Source organism: Cynara cardunculus (assembly GCF_001531365.2).
Source record: "Cynara cardunculus var. scolymus isolate 2C chromosome LG 3, CcrdV1, whole genome shotgun sequence".
Classification (NCBI taxonomy): Eukaryota; Viridiplantae; Streptophyta; class Magnoliopsida; order Asterales; family Asteraceae; genus Cynara; species Cynara cardunculus.
In genome coordinates, this window is record NC_037530.1 from 10,981,802 (window position 1) to 11,000,761 (window position 18,960).

Sequence of the window (18,960 nt, forward strand, 5' to 3'; positions counted from 1 at the left end):
ACGATTGGTACGTTTGATTTTGAGATTTGGAAGAGCTCCATGGTGGATCTTTTGGTTGCAATGTTTCAAGATCTTGAGGGGGTAAACTTTTTGGGTGTTTTGAGCTTTATATTTGAGGAATCCTTGTGGCTGGGAAGTTCGTGGTAATTTTTGGTATACTTGTAGACTTAGATTGTGGTCTTGAGAAGAATCTTTGAGATCTTTGCTTCTGAGTTTCAAGTCTTTGCCGTTGGAAGCTAAGTTGGGTATGAAAACGAGGTTCGATTTCAAATTGTTATGTGAAAACTATATATTGAATGTGAAAGCAAATCACTAGACACTTATTCGTTTCAATAAGTTGTACTTACGCAAATATTTAACAATATAATTTTCTAAAGATAATAATTAAATATTCTATTACAACTAAATGATTATCTTAATTATATTTTGGATTTTCTATATTTAAAATGAATATTTATCTTGTACTTGATTATGTTTATCTGCATTTAGTTACACAAATTTAAAATTGAGCTTCAATAAGTTGTATTTACGCAAAATTACTTGTGATATTGAATTTTAAGTAATATACATCAATACATAATATATCATACATAAAAAAATAGTTTTTAAGAGTTGTTGTCGTATGCTTTATAATATAGTATAGATAATTAATTTAAAAATAAAAAAACCGTTGGATTTATTATAGTTTTTTTTAACTTCTTGTTATTTGTTTTATAGAATATATTTGACACGATCAAAATTTGTTTTTTAGTTGTATACACCATGACATGACCAAACGCAAATACTATTTTTGACCCAAGATTTTTGTGTCCATTTATTGGTCTGATCGAAAACTCTAAAATCCCAGATTAATCATCACATTCATGGGTTTTTATCTTTTATAGATTAGGTCTAACCCCTTTTTCATCCCAAGATTTTAGGATGCAACCCTCATGATACCCATTCTTGATCTTATACACGGATTTGCTTCAGCTTTTCTGGTGTAAAAGACTTCAATTAACCCATAAATTGTACGAAAAGTTCAGATGATTTGCAACTGAAAGACTCAAGTGAGATATCCGAGCTCAATGATGGTGTTAAAACCTAATTCTACAGTCTGCAGAAGCTTTCACTTTCCCGATCTTTCGCTTTTTGGATCTCAATCAACAAGGTACGATCTGTCAGTGTTTATTTTATGTTATTCTCATATCTGAATCAAGACAGATTATTCAGTTGCTTACACTTCGCCTTTTGTGTGTGCTCGAAATGTGTTAGGTTTTAAGTTGTTGATCCATCTCTCCAACGAATCTGTATGGATATATCTGTATCTGTATATGTAGAAGTAGGATAATCATAGGAAAAAGGATACGAAAATTTTGATTTTGGGAATTAGGTTTTGGGTATACTCTCAGTATGTTTAAGATTATTAAAGGGAAGAAGAAGGGTTTGAAACAAGAAGCCATTGAACCGCCTCCAGGACCCAATGCTTCATCTGATGTGACTGTAAACCATGCTTCACGTTCGGCTATTGTCAGTGACCAGCAGCCTAGTGTCAGGCCACAGGCTGTCGCTTTGTTATCTTCTACACCACAACTTGGTGCGGTTGAGGTGTTACCTCTGTTGAAAGATGTTCCCGTGGCCGACCGTCATGTTCTGTTTCTTAAGAAGCTGCAGATCTGTTCGTATATGTTCGATTTCTCGGATACATTGAAGAATGCTTCGGAGAAGGAGATTAAAAGGCAGAACCTTTTAGAGCTTGTCGATTTAGTGCAGTCGGGTTCAAGTAAGATGAATGAGATCATGCAAGGTGAGATGATTAAGATGATATCTTTGAACATATTTCGGGGTTTGCCTCCTCAAGCGCATGAGAACACAGGGGCTGAAAATGTTGATCCAGAAGAAGATGATATGTACTTGGATCCCTGTTGGCCACATTTGCAACTTGTTTACGAATTGCTTTTGAGATATGTGGTGTCGTCTGATACCGATACTAAAGTGGCCAAGAGATACCTCAATCATTCATTTGTACTAAACTTGCTTGATTTGTTTGATACAGAAGATCCAAGAGAGCGTGAGTATTTGAAGACTATACTTCACCGTGTATATGGTAAATTCATGGTTCATCGTCCCTTTATAAGGAAAGCAATAAACAATATCTTCTATAGGTTTATATTTGAAACAGGGAGGCATCCTGGTATCAGTGAATTGTTGGAGATTCTTGGAAGTATTATAAATGGTTTTGCGGTCCCGATGAAGGAAGAACATAAGTTGTTCCTCGCCCGGGCTCTTATGCCACTTCACAAGCCAAAGTCTATTAATTTATATCATCAACAGTTGTCCTACTGCATAACCCAGTTTGTCGAAAAAGATTACAAGTTGGCTGATATTGTTATTAGAGGGTTATTGAAGTACTGGCCTGTTACAAACTGTGGAAAGGAAATCCTCTTTCTTGGAGAGCTAGAAGAAGTATTAGACGCCACCCAACCTGCAGAGTTCCAGCGCTGCATGGTTCCTCTCTTTCGAAGGGTTGGATGCTGCATCAATAGCCCCCATTTCCAGGTTTGTGATTCCTGGTTTCTGCCTCTGTTTTCTTGTTACAATTTCAAATTCAATTAATGTTCGATTTTAAATTATTCTTGCTATTAGGAAAAACATTTCTTCTATACTTTTGTGTCATATGTGTAATCATTCTGCAAGTGTTTTCCTTCTCTTGGTAAAAGGTCAGTGCTTCTTTAGAAGGATAAGATATACTCATCATATATTTCTTCTTACATCCCAAATCAATTAAAAGCTAATGTTCCTTTGTTCTTTCTGATTATCGGAGAAGACTTCAAAGCTATGTTTGACATCTTGGGATTCTGATCCGATACCAGTCCTTACAGTAAAGTTAGCATTATTTCAACTTGCCTTGGGTTTATGTTATATAGTCTTTTGCTCTTAGTCCTTCTACCAGTCATTCCATATGTCGTTACCTTGATATATTTTATTTTTGCTCAATCTTTTAGGTCTTGGGATATTAGTTTACGTTTAAGTCGATATTTTTTATATGATTCTATTTAGTTTCTTGAAGAAGCTTGAATGTGGTCTGGTTGTGAGCTCTTTTCATTACCATAATGAAGCTGACATGATGTGTGCAAACTCTCTTGAACCTAAAGAAGTACAATATTGGTCTTTATTGAGGCTGTGATAACTTTTTGCTTCATTCACAATTAGTTAACATACCAACCCTGTGTTTTGTTAACAAAATAATTAAGCTGTCTATGCTTGCTAGTACATTTCTAGATGTGTGAACTTTTGTTGGATATGTAGCCCAATTTAGAATTTTCAGCATTGCAAATTCGACTTCTGTAAGAAGACACTTACAACAACAGTTAGGATGATCATTTTCTAGTTTTATCTATCTGAATACTTATAAGAGGAGCCAAATTTCTTCTTTGTAAAGTACTATTGAAGTTCGTAAGGGAATAGTAAAAATCCTAGCAACTATCATGGCTGTGTAAATTACGAGACCACGTAAATATTGTGTCTTCAATTTTATGTCCTACAATTTAGGATTGATTGTGTGTGATTATTGATCCTAAAATCCTCAATTCTATGTTCTTGCTTTTGTATATTTTGCATTTCTACCTTTTGAGTTATGAATTTGTTGATTAACTACTTACTCTTCTCATGTAGTGGAAAAATTCTTTCAAAGGTTACCTATGCTTCTAGAATGAGTTAGTGCATTCCACATACTAAGATGATGTGAAATTTGAGTTAACCAAACTAGTTAGATCTCTCAAGATAAATTAAAAATGTTCTCGTTTTCAGGTTTTAAAAATGTCTATATCTATTTGCAAGATGTTGGGAATAAAAATAATGATATTTAAGCATCTTTTCTATAGTAGCAATTTATGATTTTTTATGTCTTACTGCTAATTAATAGTATGTTTATAATTCAAAAACTTTTTATGTGATACTTATCATTAATTAAGGGAGAATCGATGGCAAATGCAAGATCGGGATCATGATTTTGTTTTAGCTTTAATCTAGTTTTTTCAGGGATATTATCGTAACAGTATTTTGATTATTATTAGGATTGTTTACTGATTCTTATAATTACTATCATGATAATTTGAAGGATTATTTCCTAATTAGTATTAGGATAATTCTTGGTATTTATCGGTATAGTTTATTTGTTATCATCTTTAGGATAAGTAATAGTTTTATTGTAAGGAGAAACATATATACTTGAGTGTCAGGAGAAACATTTATACTTATTGTTGATCTTTTGACTTTTGCATATAGATGGTTAAGTAAAAATAGTCGATTCTATGATTGTATGAAAGAATTACTCTTATAGGGAAAATGCTTTTTGGTTGCCTTGAGAGCCATGCTCAAGAGATCCTAGTGTTTTTATAGTGTGAAGCTACAGAAGGATTCACTTACAATCCAATGCAGAAAAGAAGCAGGTAAAGAATGCATTTCATACCCAAGGCCTGTCCATCCTTCTCTCTAACTAACAGTTCATACTACTCCCCTCCAACCATGTAGGCTCCATGTACCTCCAACTACCAAAGAGAAAAAGGGAAAAGGAAATAAACTACAATGACTAGATTGCCTTTCTTCCTACCATATTGATCTAAATCTTTCATGATGACACATTGTCACCCCTATTTTGTCGCTGGCAAAATTTTGTAATGAATTTGAATAATAAGGATGAATGTAAAAGAACACCACCCAGATGGTTACTATTAATAGAAGGAAAATCAAACAGCAAGGCGTGATTACGACTTTGAATGAAGATTGCAACACAATACAACTCCCTCAGCAAAAGGATACCTTCCCTGAGCTTTTGAGTGCCTTAGACGTTCCCAATCTAACGAAAAAGCAATACTCCAGATGGTTCCCCACTACTGTTCTCTCTCCCTTTTATTCTATACACACGTAACTACCTCTGACATACTCCACCTGACAAACATTTTCTAACCGCTTTCTCAGTGTAATCCATTACTGCAAGTGGTACAATGTCTTTACCTCTTGCATAAGTGCACAATAGGCGGCGTCAAATTATTTTTTGGGGTCATTACAAATTTTCTTCCAAAACTAGGAAACCTGGAACTAATGTTAGCTTAATTGCGTCTGATATAAGTTCGACCAACATACCATACTTGTACAACGTCTTATTTCTTTCTCTTGATCACTTGTCTATCTAGCGATGCAAGTCGCTGTAGAAAACATTAATCGTCTATTTGTACCTTAAGTAAGGTACTGATAGCTCAATAGTAGTAATTACTTGTTTTCCAACCTTCTCTAGTAAGGAAAAATGAAATACCTAATGTAATCTTAATTGAGGGAGCTCGAGCTTGTAAGGAACATTCCTACCCTTTGTTTTGCCTTGTATGGTCCGTATACCAGGGTGACAACTTTTGATTGTTCCTTCTATGGAGTGTTAGTTGTCTATATGGTTGAAGCTGTAAAACCCCAGATCACCGATCATAAAGCTTCGTGTCGCTTCCATGTGAATCTTCATATCATTTCATTCAATTTTGAGGTGTACCATATTGTTCTTCTAAATCTGCAGCCAGCTGAATGTTGCTTGATATAGTCATCAATTTCAGTAGTTTACTAATTCCCTAATGTGGTGTGGATATATAAGAGGAGGCAAATGATCGTAAACGGCTTGAAAAGTAGTCATCCCTATTGCTCTTGAAATGATAAGTTGTTCCATAAATTAGCCAATGGCTACCATTTAACCTATAATATATGGTTTCTATGCAATGCAACATCTTAAGTAAAGTCTCCAAGCAATGGTTAACTCTTTTGGTTTGACTGTCTGATTATGGATGATAGGAGGTACTTGGAGATGTCGAGTCCCCATTAACTTGGATAATATTTTCCAAAGTGCACCGTTGAATATCTTGTCTCTATGACAAACCACAGATTTAGGAATTCAATGCAATTTAATCACAACGCCAAGTGTTTTGGGCAACTTCAACGTCTTCAAATGCATAAGAAATGCCACAAAGTGGGCATACTTACTCAAGTGGTTTACTACCATCATAATTATGTCATTGCCCATTGATATAGCAAGACCTTCAATTAAGTCCTTTGAGAGATCAATCTGAGGCTACTGCAAGTGACTGTAAAAGCCTTGGGAGCAGCACAGACTCCTTTGTTTTTTTAGTAAGCATCATGCTCCTTATCCCACATCTTGATATCATGTCTCATACTTGGCTAATAAAATAGGGACACATTCTTAGTGATAATGTTTTGAGGACCTAACTGACATATCCCCAATTGATGCAGCTCCAAAGCTATTTTAATCTTTAGTCCCCACTACGGCCAACATATTGTGCATAAGGAGCGCGATCTGTATATTAACTTTCTTAGGGCCTCAATTACTTACTGTTGTTTCTTGTGATGTAGGTTGGGCTGATTGATCACCTTCGTGATGCATTCGTGAGAGGGTATCAAGAACAACATTTTTACTTTAACTTGTATAACAATTTCATAATCAAAACCAAGAGCTTGGCTAACCATTTTTGTTGAAGCATGGTTGAGAATCTTTGGGTCTAATAATATTTCAAGATCAGTGACAGTCCTTATTTTTAAAGTTCATGAGCCACAAGGAAGCGCTCTCCAAGAAACCCAATGCTTCATCTTGCGACGATGCGTTCACAGCGGGAGTAACTATAACACTTTTAAGGTAGCCAAATGACTCGTCATCTAATTAGTGACACACATGAATGGATTAACGAGATTTCTACTGTCCGTGCCCAAAAACAAGTTCCTTTTTAATCATTGAAGTCCCTTTATTTGTGTTAGAAAGGGCTGATGCAAAGTTTTGTGGCAACCCATCATGATTTGGGTGAGTTACGAAAAATTATGACCGCTCAAAAAATCAATGATGGCCAAACTCGATGCAGTACTTACACTTGTGTACAATCAACGCAATAGTGAACATCTCTTTCTCATGAGTCAAGAGACCCTTACTCCAAACTCCTAGCCCCAGACCCTTACTCCAAACTCCTAGCCCCCTACTGACTGGTTAATAATTCTGTAATAGTACCACCCTTTGGCTAGCATTGCATGCATGTCTCATTGTAATCTAGTAGTCTTAACTAGGAGTACTATACATAGGTGGCTTGAGTTTTTGGAATGTCAAGTCTACTTGAATGGTCCATTTAAGTTCACCTGTTTAATCTGTATGTGGTCAAGAATTACACCATACCAACCAACAAACTTATGGTAGCATTAAGAGCCAAAAAAACCTCTTAACACGCTAATGCACTTGAGAACTACCCACATCAACTAAATAACATGGTCAAGATACTCAATTTTTTAATACAAAAGCATACTTTTAATACTTGGCAAACAAATGATGTTCGAGTAATAATCTCAATACTAACTCCAAATGTTTCAGAATTCCAGGGTATATATTAATATATTGTCAAGACAAACTTTCAAAGGTAAGGCTAGAACACCAATTATGCTTATTTTGTTGTTGAAGCATTAGGAAGACCATATATCAATTTGTAATGGCCAAAATGTGTTGTGAATATTGTTTTGGCATCATCCCCTTTTGCGGTACGAATATGGTTATACATTCCTTAAGTTCAATTTAGAGAATACACTAGGCCTAACAAGCTCATCCAGTAGTTCATCAATGATGAATATTGGGTATTTCTTTTTGGTGGTTATTCTATTTAGTTACATGTAGTCTGTATATAGTTTCAATCCTTATCTTTTTCCTTGACTAAAGACCATAGGGAACTAAAAGGAGAACTACTATTTTAAATCATGCTTGCATTTAGCATTTCCTTCACCAACTTTTCTATTTCGTTGTTTTCCTCTATAAGGTCTTAGGTTGACTTTTTAGCATTTTAGTTTCAATAAAATGCTGTAACCATGTCTCCTCAATGTTTGGAAGTTGTATTGGCTCATGAAACAGTTCTTGGTAATGCTGAAGTAAGGGTAAATACTTTTGTGGCAGTGTCTTTATCTTTGTTATCCGTTGAATCAATTGTAATCAAGTAATGATCGCAAAGGGTGGTTGACGCATGTCCAGTAGAGACATAGTCGGACTTGTGTGAAACTGTGCGTGGCGTACAACACTTGCAACACAAGTCAAGACCGTTATATTAAATAAAGACCGTAAAAATTAAGTGATCAAGAAGTCCTAAATTTATTTGTCTCTTTTCTAGAAGATTAGATGTTTCTTAAAAGTTTCCTTATTAAGCTGGTTATGTAGTTGGTCATTATTTTTTGTTTTTATCTCCTTATCCTAGAAGGTTAGTTATTAATTTTTTTTTCTTTTATGAATTTGAGTATGTTCAATTTCGTTCCACTTCGCACAAGAGGTGAGGGGCTTTTGTGTGGCGTGTCAACCTTATCCTTCGTGACACTTAGGTGGTAGTTAATCCTTAAGCGACTTTTTGAAACCATAATGACCCCTCAAACACGAGAGTTTGGTGTTGCCCCGTATCAGATTGGTATCAGAGCTACTGTTCACCATCGGAGTACTGATCACGTCAGAAGATATTGTTCATGTCATAAGTTACTGTTCCCCGATTTTCAAAGCTTAAGGAGAATTGTGGGAGACGGCTCTCCGGGATCGATAAGTGGTAGTAAGAGTACTTCATTGACCAATGACCAAATATGCATTCTTGAATTGGAGAAACAAGTCTAAGAGCTTCTCCAACGTATGAGGCTTATAGATGAGTCAAAAAAGAAGGCGATAAATGAGGACCATATGATGATGAATCAGATGAGGCCAGTCAACTAGAACGATACAAGTTTCAAGATGAGGAACCAACTCGCGAAAAGTCATACAAGGGAGATTAAACGTACCACCACATGCCAAAACTGGACATCCTAGAGTTTGAGGGATGCATGCATGTCGATGATTTTTTGGAATGGCTTAGTACTGTTGAGAGGGTGTTTGAATATGCTGAGCCACCGGAAGACAGAAAAGTGAAGTTGGTGGCTGTAAAGTTGCACGAAAACACAAATTTGGTGGGACAATCTCAAAAGATAAAGGATGAGAGAAGGTCGAAGCGAGATAAGCACCTGGGAGAAAATGAAGAAAGAGTTGAAAAGGAAGTATTTACCATCTACTTACAAGCAAGAGGTATACCACCGAATACAAAAGCTAAAGCAAGGAAGTCTTACTGTTGAAGAGTATGCCTTCGAGTTCGAATCTTTAATGATCAAAGCTAATTTACAGGAAGAAGAACACTCCATTGCTCGCTTTATAGCTGGACTACATTGGGACATAGCTAATGTAGTGGATTTGCGATCTTATTACACCTTACATGATGTTATTAGATACGCTCACAAGGTAGAGGCTCGAAATAAGCTAAAGAGACAAAATTCATTGAAGGGGGCTGCAGGAACCCAATGGCTCACCGATGCTAGAGCAAAACAACTCTTAAGTCTTTCCCAAAACCGACGTTGAAGAGTGAGGTTCATAAAGTACATATTGAGAGTCCTACAAGAAAAGTCAGATGCTTTAAATGTCAAGGTTTGGCGTATGTTGCTTCTGATTGTCCTAACTGGAAGGAGGTAGCACTTGTGGAAGACGGTTATGTGATAGAGGAAGAAGATGAAACTGTCGACCATGACAAAGAGGTTGAATATGCCTATGCTGATCAAGGGCAATCCTTAGTTGTGCAAAGTAGTTTAACCTCGAATCCGGCTCCTAATGTGGAGGATGATTGGCTAAGGATGAATGTGTTCCACACCAAGTGTACATGCCAAGGTAATGCATGGTTATCATTGATAGTGGTAGTTTTGAAAATTGTGTTTTTATTGAGATGGTGCAAAAACTTGAGCTAAAAACTGTCCCACATGCAAAGCCATACTACCTTTGTTGGTTGCAAAAAGGAAACAAGATAAAAGTTAAACAAAACTGCTTGGTTGTCTTTTCAACTGTTTCCAAGTACATGAATGAGGTCTGGTGTGATGTAATCCCAATGGATGCATGCCACTTATTGTTAGGCAGGCCTTGGCAAATCGACAGAAAAGTATTATTTGATGGCTTGAAGAACACCTACAAGTTTGAAAAAGATGGTCATGTCATATGTTTGGTACCAATGCCACCCATCACGTTACTGGCTCGTGATAAAGAGAAATCAAGTCTGCTTATCATTAAAGCTCAGCTAGAAGAGGAAGTCAAAGGCGACTCAGATGTGTTTGCCCTGATTATGTTAGAAGAGAATAAGGAAACTATAGAAGTAAAACCCCTCCTGATTGAATTTTCTATGTGATATCAGACGAGATTCACGAGATTCCTGCATTGCAGGAATGCAGGTTTACCTCTAATGCGAGATATTCAGCATCACATTGATCTAGTGCCTTGTGCAACTTTACCAAATAAACCACCTTATCGTATGTCCTCAAAGGAACATGAGGAGCTGAAACGACAAGTGGAAGAGCTGTTAGTCAAATGCATGATCCGAGAAAGCAGTTCACCATGCATCGTGCCTGCTTTATTAGTCGCCCAAAAGGATGGAAGTTGGCAAATGTGCATAGATATAAGAGCAGTCAGTAAGATCACAGTAGACTATCGATTTTCTATACCTCGTTTGGATGACCTATTGGATCAATTACATGGTTCCCAAATCTTCTCAAAAATAGACCTTAGAAGCAGGTACCATCAAATTAGAATGCAAGAAGGGGATGAATACCGCTTTTAGAACAAGGGATGGTTTATATGAATGGTTGGTCATGCCATTCGGGTTATCAAATGCACCTTCTACTTTTCTAAGGTTTATGACACATATTTTAAAATCATGTGTCGGTTATGTTGTAGTATACTTCGATGACATCCTCATCTGTTCTAAATGTATAAAAGAGCATTTGGTCCGGTTGAGGAAATTATTTGATGTTCTCAGAGAGCAGAAACTATATGCGAACTTGAAAAAGTGCAGTTTTTGTCAAAATAGCGTGGTGTTTCTTGGGTATGTAGTGACAAGCAACGGGATTGAGATGGATTGAGGAAAAGTTGAGGCAATCACGAGTTGGCCTATATAAGAAGTTTCCATGGCCTTGTGTCTTTCTATAGAGGGTTCATAAGAAATTTCAGCACCATCATGGCCCCTATTACTGAGTGCCTCAAAGGAGGGAAATTCATATAGACCAAAACAACTCAAGAAGCCTTTGGAGCTGTTAAATTTAAAGCAACTCAATCTCCTTGTCCGACTCTCCCCGACTTTACTAAGCTTTTTGAAGTGGAATGTGATGCTAACTTAGTGGGAATTGATGCGGTATTAAGCCAAGAAGGGAAGCTCATTGCCTTTTTTAGTGAAAAACTGAATGAGGCCAAACGCAACTATTGCACTTGCAACAAAGAATGCTAACGCCATCTACCGAACTCTTAACCATTGGAACTAGTACTTGTCATGCAAGCCTTTTATCCTTTACTCCAATCATGAGGCATTGAAGTTCATCGACTCGCAACAAAAGTTGAATAGAAGACATGTTGTTTGGGTTGAGTTTCTTCAATCTTACAACTTCACACTCAAGCATAAGGCGGGAAGCCAAAATATAGTGGTTGATGCATTGAGTCGAAGAGACACCTTGTTGAGTTTGATGAATATTCAAGTCACTAGATTTGAAACGGTGAGAGATTTGTATGAAGCGGATCCGGAATTTGGAACCATTTGGCAAGAATGCAAAGCAGGACCAAAGGGAGATTATTTGGTGCACGATTGGTATCTTTTCAAAAGAAATACCTTGTGCATTCCTCAAGGCTCTTTAAGACTAACAATTTTGCAGGAAGTTCATGGAGGCGTGTTAGGTTGTCATTTTGGAAGAACCAAAACATTGGCTTTAGTTCGAGCAATTTTTTTTTTGGCTGAAGATGGAACGAGATGTAAACAGGTTTGTGGAGTGGTGCACCACATGCATAATGGCTAAAACTCAAGCAAACTGAGCAAGCCTCTACACCCCGTTACCGATTCCAACTGCACCTTGGCGTGAAGTAAGTTGAGACTTTGTTTTAGGGCCGCCAAGGACGCTAAGGCACAAGGATTCCATCATGGTGGTGGTTGACCGTTTTTCAAAGATGTCCCACTTCATATCATGCAATAAAACTAGCGACGCTTCCAATATTGCTGACATATATATCAAGGAGATTGTTAGATTATACGGCATTCCAAGAAGTATCGTAAGTGATAGAGATGTCAAGTTCATGAGCCATTTTTGGAGGACCTTATGGAGGAAGCTGGGAACAACGTTGCTTTTCTTCAAGTGCCTATCACCCAAAAACTGATGGACAAACCGAGGTAACGAATAGGACACTTGGAAATCTACTTAGAAGCTATGCGGGAAAATAATCTACGACAATGGGATTTGTTGCTACCCAAACTAGAGTTGCATATAACCGGTCGGTTCATTAAACAACACGTAAGAGTCCATTTGAGTGCGTATATGGCGGTTGCAACCAATTGGACCCATGGACTTGGCCCCAAAAACAATAATTAAGGGCTTTAGTGAAGATGCTGAAATGTTAGCCCAGGAGATCAAAAAATTTCATGAAGAAGTGCGTGCAAAGATTGAAAAATAAAATGCTCAATATGTCAAGCAAGCCAACAAGAAGAAAACATTCGTGGAGTTCACCCACGGAGATTTAGTATAGGTTTATCCAAGGAAAGATCGGTTTCCTCTAGGAAAGTTTGGGAAACTGAAACCAAGGGTAGATGGACCTTTCAAAATATTGGAAAGGATTGGTGAGATGCTTAAAAAATGGATTTGCCGGAAGGATATGAAACGTCGCCAACCTTCAATGTTAAAGATCTACGACCTTATCATGGAGAAGACTTGAGGACAAATCTTTTTTCCCAACTATGGGGGATTGATGCAAATGCAGTAGAGACAGAGTCGGTCTTGTGTGCAACTGTGTGTGGCAACACCAGTAAAACACTTGCAACACAAGTCAAGACCATTATATTCAATAAAGACCGTTAAAATTAAGTGATCAAGAAGTCCTGAATTTATTTATGTCTTTCTAGAAGATTAGATTTTTCTTACAAGTTTTCTTATTAAGTTTGGTTATGTAGTTGGTTATTATCTTTTGTTCTTATCTCCTTATCCTAGAAGGTCAGTTATTAATTTTTTCTTCTTCTGAATTTGAGTGTGCTCAATTTCGTTTCCACTTATCACAAGAGGTGAGGGCCTTTTGTATGGCGTGTCAACCTTATCCTAAGTGACCCTTTGGTGGCGGTTAATCCTCAACAACTTTTTCAAAACCTTAACGACCCTTCAAACGTGAGAGTTTGGTGTTGCCCTGTATCAGTGGTTGGTTAGGTACTTATCCAGGCGTTTGCCTCAAACGAATTGGATGTCTTTTGCTAGTGTAACCCATTGCAACGTTATCTTTTCTCATTTAGATTCAAACTTCATAGATTTCTCCTTGAAGTCAATTTGCATAGAATCAAGTTTGTCGAGTCGTTGAATGCGAACGACCTCACATCTGCCAAGTTGGATTAATGTAATCCCAATGAAAAATCAGAAAGCTTAGCTTGCTTATCATCCTTTCACCATCGGCCATAGTGATTGACATAGGCTTTGCCTTCCTCACTGCACTTCATGACTTAATCCAAAAAGTTGTGGGTTAAAGCACTACCAATGAGAATACTGAAAGCATGCCCTGTTACATGAATTATACAATGTCTTGAGCTTCCATTAACTGCGCCTACTGACATTCTCCCTCCATTTCCTTAACTTAAATATCAGTGGTGACCTCCATGGAAACTCTTTTCAACTCTGCCTCCTTGCACCATCACGTGCAATGTGGGTTTGGCACATACATGGCCTTTCTGGTATTTTTCTGTGCAAAAAACACAAGCCTGATTTGATTTCCTATGTTAGTCCACCTATAGGAGTAGGCCCGGTGATTTTTTGGGTCAGGAAACAACCCTTTTCCTTTTATCATAGAGATTTGGCTGTTGGATGGTGGTTTAATAGTGGGATTATAGGAGTAAAAATCTCCATACAAGTGTTTCTATAGGGCTAATTATCCATTCGGCTTTTTTTTGTATTCATCATGTCTCTTCTCCTTTAGCCAACTCCAATATGCTTTGGAGAGAAGTAGGCTACCATTGGCTCACTCTGTTTAACCTTGTTCAGCTCCAAAAATGAAGGATTCAAGATGGAAATACATCAAATTCCCCCAGGCATTTCGAAGTAGATGTTTGCTTCAATTTCTTCAAGTCTGCAAATATACCTTCACTCCTCATCTAATCATAGTGGCACATCATTCTCAAACTGCTTCCAGCCATTCTACCAAGATTCCCTGAAGGAATGATACCATGATTCTACCTTCCCTTGCAAATTCATTGCAGAGTAATCCATCTTTGGATGCTCCTCCATTGGTTGGGAGGAGAACAATAAATCTCCCTTCCAAAGCCAGCTATGTGGATCTTCCCATTGAAATATGAAATTGAATCTTGTTGGTTCTAAAAGAATTAGAAAAGATGAAGGTTGATATCTTTATTCAATGACCCCTTCAAGGTGACCCAAGGCCGCCTTTGAATTATTGTACTTACGCTCAATGCATGTCAAAATCTCGTAAGTTGATTATCAATATGAATGTCATATAGTATCATGTCTAATTTACTAATGGAAAGATTGAAGTTGAAACCTCAACCGTACACATCCTTGTAGCATTCCATGGTTCAATAATATATGGATCACAATAAAGCATCAATGTGTTGTCTTGAATACTTTTGGTGACAATATGATTAACATTCGTTGGGATATTGTGCCAATGAATGGAACATATGTCTTACTTGGGAGATCATGAACGTATTAGTTTCATGGTAAGCATAACAAGGATTAAAGAGATGAATAAAGAAACTATCCAAAGGATTAAAGAGACAAAAAAGCAAGCTATTGGAAGAAAATCAGTTACTGAGCACAAGTGCAAGAAGTCGTAAGAGTTAAGATGCTCAAGATCTGATTCAAGATAAGGAGGTAAGAGAAGATAAGAAGATGGTTTCTTAGTTCATTCTAACAGATAGCAAGTATGTTGAATTTCTGTAGGCATGAACTTCATGCTTGAGTCTTTGTTGTTTCTGCTTATCCTAAAACTTGAGGTTGAATATTCTCAAATAGAGGAAAGCATGAGGAGGATTGTTGATCGAGGAGAATAGTAGGCTCATCATGATTTTTATTTAGCTTAAATCTAGGCGAGTGCTTGGATGTGTGTTTCAAAAGTGATTATCTTATCATTGGGACTTCAAGTTGCAATAATCAGTTTCTAGTGTTTGGGTGATCGTTTTTATGTAGGGTCAAATAATCAAATTTGGATAATTAGTTTGATACTAGCTACAACAAATTGATTATCAAGGATAGAATAAAATTTATTGTATACAAAATTTGTCATATATTCTACACCGTCAAGTGACTATTACAACTTCAAGTAGTAGAAGCACAACCTAACACTATCTTCTGCACTAGGCCTGTTCATTAGTTGACATCCATTGGATGTGAGGGGAACCGAACCGATCCAATCATTCATTGGATGTTGGATTTTGCCAACCGATCCGATTAACATTGGATAACCGATCCGATCCAATCCAATCCAATCTAATGGATGATTGGATCGGTTCGGTTCCATCCATTGGATACTTTTATTGATGATCCAATGAGATTGGATCCATCCAGTGTGTTAATTCAATCCAATTATCTAACAATGATACAAATTAATTAATCACTTTTAATGTGTTAAAACCAACACAAGGATGGTTAAAAATTCAAAGTCTCACATAAACAAATTCCGATTTAAGCAATTTAAAAATAAATTAATTGGATGATAAGTGAATAATGGTTGAATGGACAACTGGATGATTAATTGGATGGGTAATTGGATGTTGATCGATTCGGTTCGTTTCGGTCGGTTCTAGACTGCCCTCCAAGAACCGACAGATCCAAATTGGATGTTGAAATTTTCAATCCGATCCGATCCAATTACAATTGGATATCCAATTATGGTCGGTCGGTTCTAATTGGATCGGTTGATTTTCTGCACACCCCTACTCTGCACTTTGTTTTATTTCAACTAATTGTTTAATTCTGATTATTTATCATCACATAATTATTTTCTGGAAGCACTTCCAAACACCTCCTAGTATTGTTAGGACTATTTTGTTGTCAATATTTTGATCGTTGTCAGGGATATATACTAATTTTTATGATTACTACTGTGATGATTTTAGGATGATTTCTTATCATTACTAGTACAATTTTTGGTATTTATCTCTATCATGTATTCTTATCATCTTTAGGATGAGTAGTAGCTATCTTGTTAGGAATAAACATTTGCATTTATTGTTAGTCTTTGTATATAAATTGTTATATTGTTAGTCTTTTGTATATAGATTGTTATCCTGAAGAAAGATCATTAGATGGTTGAGTAAAAGGAATTGAGAATTTTCATTTCGATTGTGTGAAGCAATTACCCTTGCACGAGTGCCTTCGACGATCTTGGGTGCGATGCTCAATAAATCCTATGGTATCTTTATTGTGGATCTGTAGAAACCAACTTCCTTTATTGTTTTCTTGATCAGTTCTCTTCTCTAGAAATCAGTCGTGCATAAAGAACACTGGAAACTGGCTTTCATCGCGGCCTACTATCTGAAGGAAATATTTAGTAACCCCAGTTAATATAGTATAACTGCAGTAACTTTTTCCCTGGAGTCCCTAATTAGTTCACTTTTTAATTATATATGATGGGTCACATTGTTATCCTAGCATGACTAGTTTCAGGTAAAGGATTTATGAAGTTTTGTTGTATCACCAATCAGCCAATAATGAGCGATATAAATAATCTTTCTCAAGGTGATCAAACTAAGATGGGCATGCTTTTGCAGGTTGGTTAATAAAAGCACAATAGTTGTAAGATTTCTGGATTATGTGATGAAGCGAACACAATAAGTTAAGCCTAGAAAGATCCCTTATGCAAGAATTAGTTTCTATAGGTGTAAACTAGGATCAAAGCGTAGAAAGCTGGATAGTTGTGTAGATACTTGTAGATAAGAACAAACATCCTCAGTCTCTTTTGAAACATAATGGTCGACATAGGTCCTACACCTGGGAAGTGATACGGATAAGGAATTAGGCTTCTGCCTTGTCAGGAATCAGATCAATTTGTGAGTTGTCGGATTAGTCGGGCTGCATATTGCTTCTATTTGACCTAAACAAATAGGAACTTAATTTTCTGTAGGTATATATATGCTCTGCAAGTGCTTGCAACTTTTGTATCCCGGCTTTCATCCGAAAATGTTCTGATTTCAAGTTATCTTGTAGGTTGCAGAACGTGCGTTGTTTTTGTGGAACAATGAACGTGTAGTGAGCTTGATTGCACAGCATCGAGACATCATTTTACCCATCCTATTTGACTCATTAGAGAGGAATATTCAGGGTCACTGGAACCAAGCAATCAATGAATTAACTGGTAACGTCAGAAGAATGTTCATTGAGATGGATCCTGAACTCTTTGAAGAATGCCAGACACGTTATATGGACAAAGAAGCCATGGTGAACGAAAAACTCAAGCAACGTGAGTTGGCTTGGGAAAAACTCGAGGCAATCGCATCACAAGCTGCATAATATTTGATATGGTTATCGAGATGAAAACGCCTTCCTTTTTCTTTAATTTTTTTGTTCGTTCTTATGGATTGGATTTAGTCCCTTTACATCGATCATCAAGTTTTTGGGTCATTGGGATAGCTCTAGACGGTGGATTGCTGGCAAAGGGATCTGACGATCTGGAGTTGTTTCTTGTATCTAGGTGATCGAGATGCCTCTGGACAGCATGGATTGATTGAAAAAAACGGATCTGCCCTTGCCCATCTGGAGTTCTTTCTTCTTTCGGCCTTTTCCTCTTGCTTAAGGTAATCTGTGTACCATTTGTTGTTGTTATGATTACGAATATGATAATTGTTTATTATTATTATTATTGATTAGTAATATTTGGGACAGATGATAAGTAAAAGTTGTTTATATGCTAAACATCATAGGGATGTTTGTCTGCATAACAGTTGTTCATGTGTCTGTTGTGCTCAAATGAACTATTTTGGCCATCTTTTTGTGAATACAAGTACCTGTGAATCCACTGTTTAATTCTGCTGTGTGCAATAAGCTGCTGCTGCTTCATTATCAAGTAATATTAACCCATATTTCTATGTCCTTTCACCAAATAGTGATCATATTTAGTTTGATGATTCAATTGTCAAATTTTGCAGCTCGATTGTCGAATTGTAATCTAGTGATTATGGTTAATATCTATTAAAAGATCTTTCATAAAACCTTTTCTCAAGTCCGGAGTTTTAACATAAACGACTTCTCTACTTGGCAAAGGCTTAAAACATTAACCACAAGGGTGGTGTCTGATTGGTTTGAGCTTGGCTTCAAAGGTCAAAAGTATCAGGGGGGTCATAGTTTCAAATCCAAGGAGGAATAAAAATCCTCTTGTGGTTACGGAGGTTCAAATGCAGTGACTCCGGGCTATTTGCAAAGCAGGTGGTTGCCCAAGGTTATGAATTGGCCCAAAGTTGCATATTCTTGTAATTATAATCTTTCTTTTAACATTTTTTACTGATTTATTTATTTATTACAAAATTTTAAAAAATCATGAATTATGTTATATTTTTAACTTTTTTGTTGAAGTCATATTTTTGACATTTTCTCTTTAAAAAACAAAACCTAACCAATTACATCGTGACATGTAGAAAAAAGTTGAAAGAAAAAGTTCATGATCCGGTTAATGCGACGATCAGGTTCATGAGAGATCATGGTTTAAAAATGTTTTTTTTAAACTCAATTTTGTCTTATTCACAATCTCTACGAGGGATTGCTGATAAACATAGTCTTTGCAAGCTCGAGAAACCTCTTTGACCAACACTTGTCCTATTTTCCCACTGATTCTTGACATAACACAATTTGTATCAATTATGTTCAAGTCAAATATGCATAATGACAAGTCAATAAACAACT

General features: G+C 36.7%; 1 protein-coding gene across 3 annotated transcripts; it reads left to right on the forward strand.

Moving 5' to 3' along the window:
• The first annotated feature begins 901 nt into the window (after positions 1-901).
• On the forward strand, positions 902-18,043 carry LOC112508801 (serine/threonine protein phosphatase 2A 57 kDa regulatory subunit B' beta isoform-like). 3 transcript variants are annotated; one of them, XM_025113570.1, is made up of 4 exons: positions 902-1,150; positions 1,255-2,538; positions 17,272-17,585; positions 17,756-18,043. In XM_025113570.1, exons 2-3 carry the CDS (start codon positions 1,393-1,395, stop codon positions 17,572-17,574), a joined length of 1,449 nt encoding a protein of 482 aa, XP_024969338.1. In that variant the 5' UTR covers positions 902-1,150; positions 1,255-1,392; the 3' UTR covers positions 17,575-17,585; positions 17,756-18,043. The 3 variants fall into 3 exon arrangements, with proteins under 3 accessions (XP_024969338.1, XP_024969341.1, XP_024969337.1); XM_025113573.1 differs by having other exon boundaries at positions 1,255-2,086; positions 2,162-2,538; positions 17,272-18,043; XM_025113569.1 differs by having other exon boundaries at positions 17,272-18,043.
• The last annotated feature ends 917 nt before the right edge of the window (positions 18,044-18,960 follow it).

Bases quoted from the DNA above. Each gene is read 5' to 3' on its own strand.
- LOC112508801 (XM_025113569.1), top strand. From the start codon at position 1,393: ATGTTTAAGATTATTAAAGGGAAGAAGAAGGGTTTGAAACAAGAAGCC. The intron at 2,539-17,271 runs GTTTGTGATTCC...GTTATCTTGTAG, and splicing joins TCAATAGCCCCCATTTCCAG to GTTGCAGAACGTGCGTTGTT.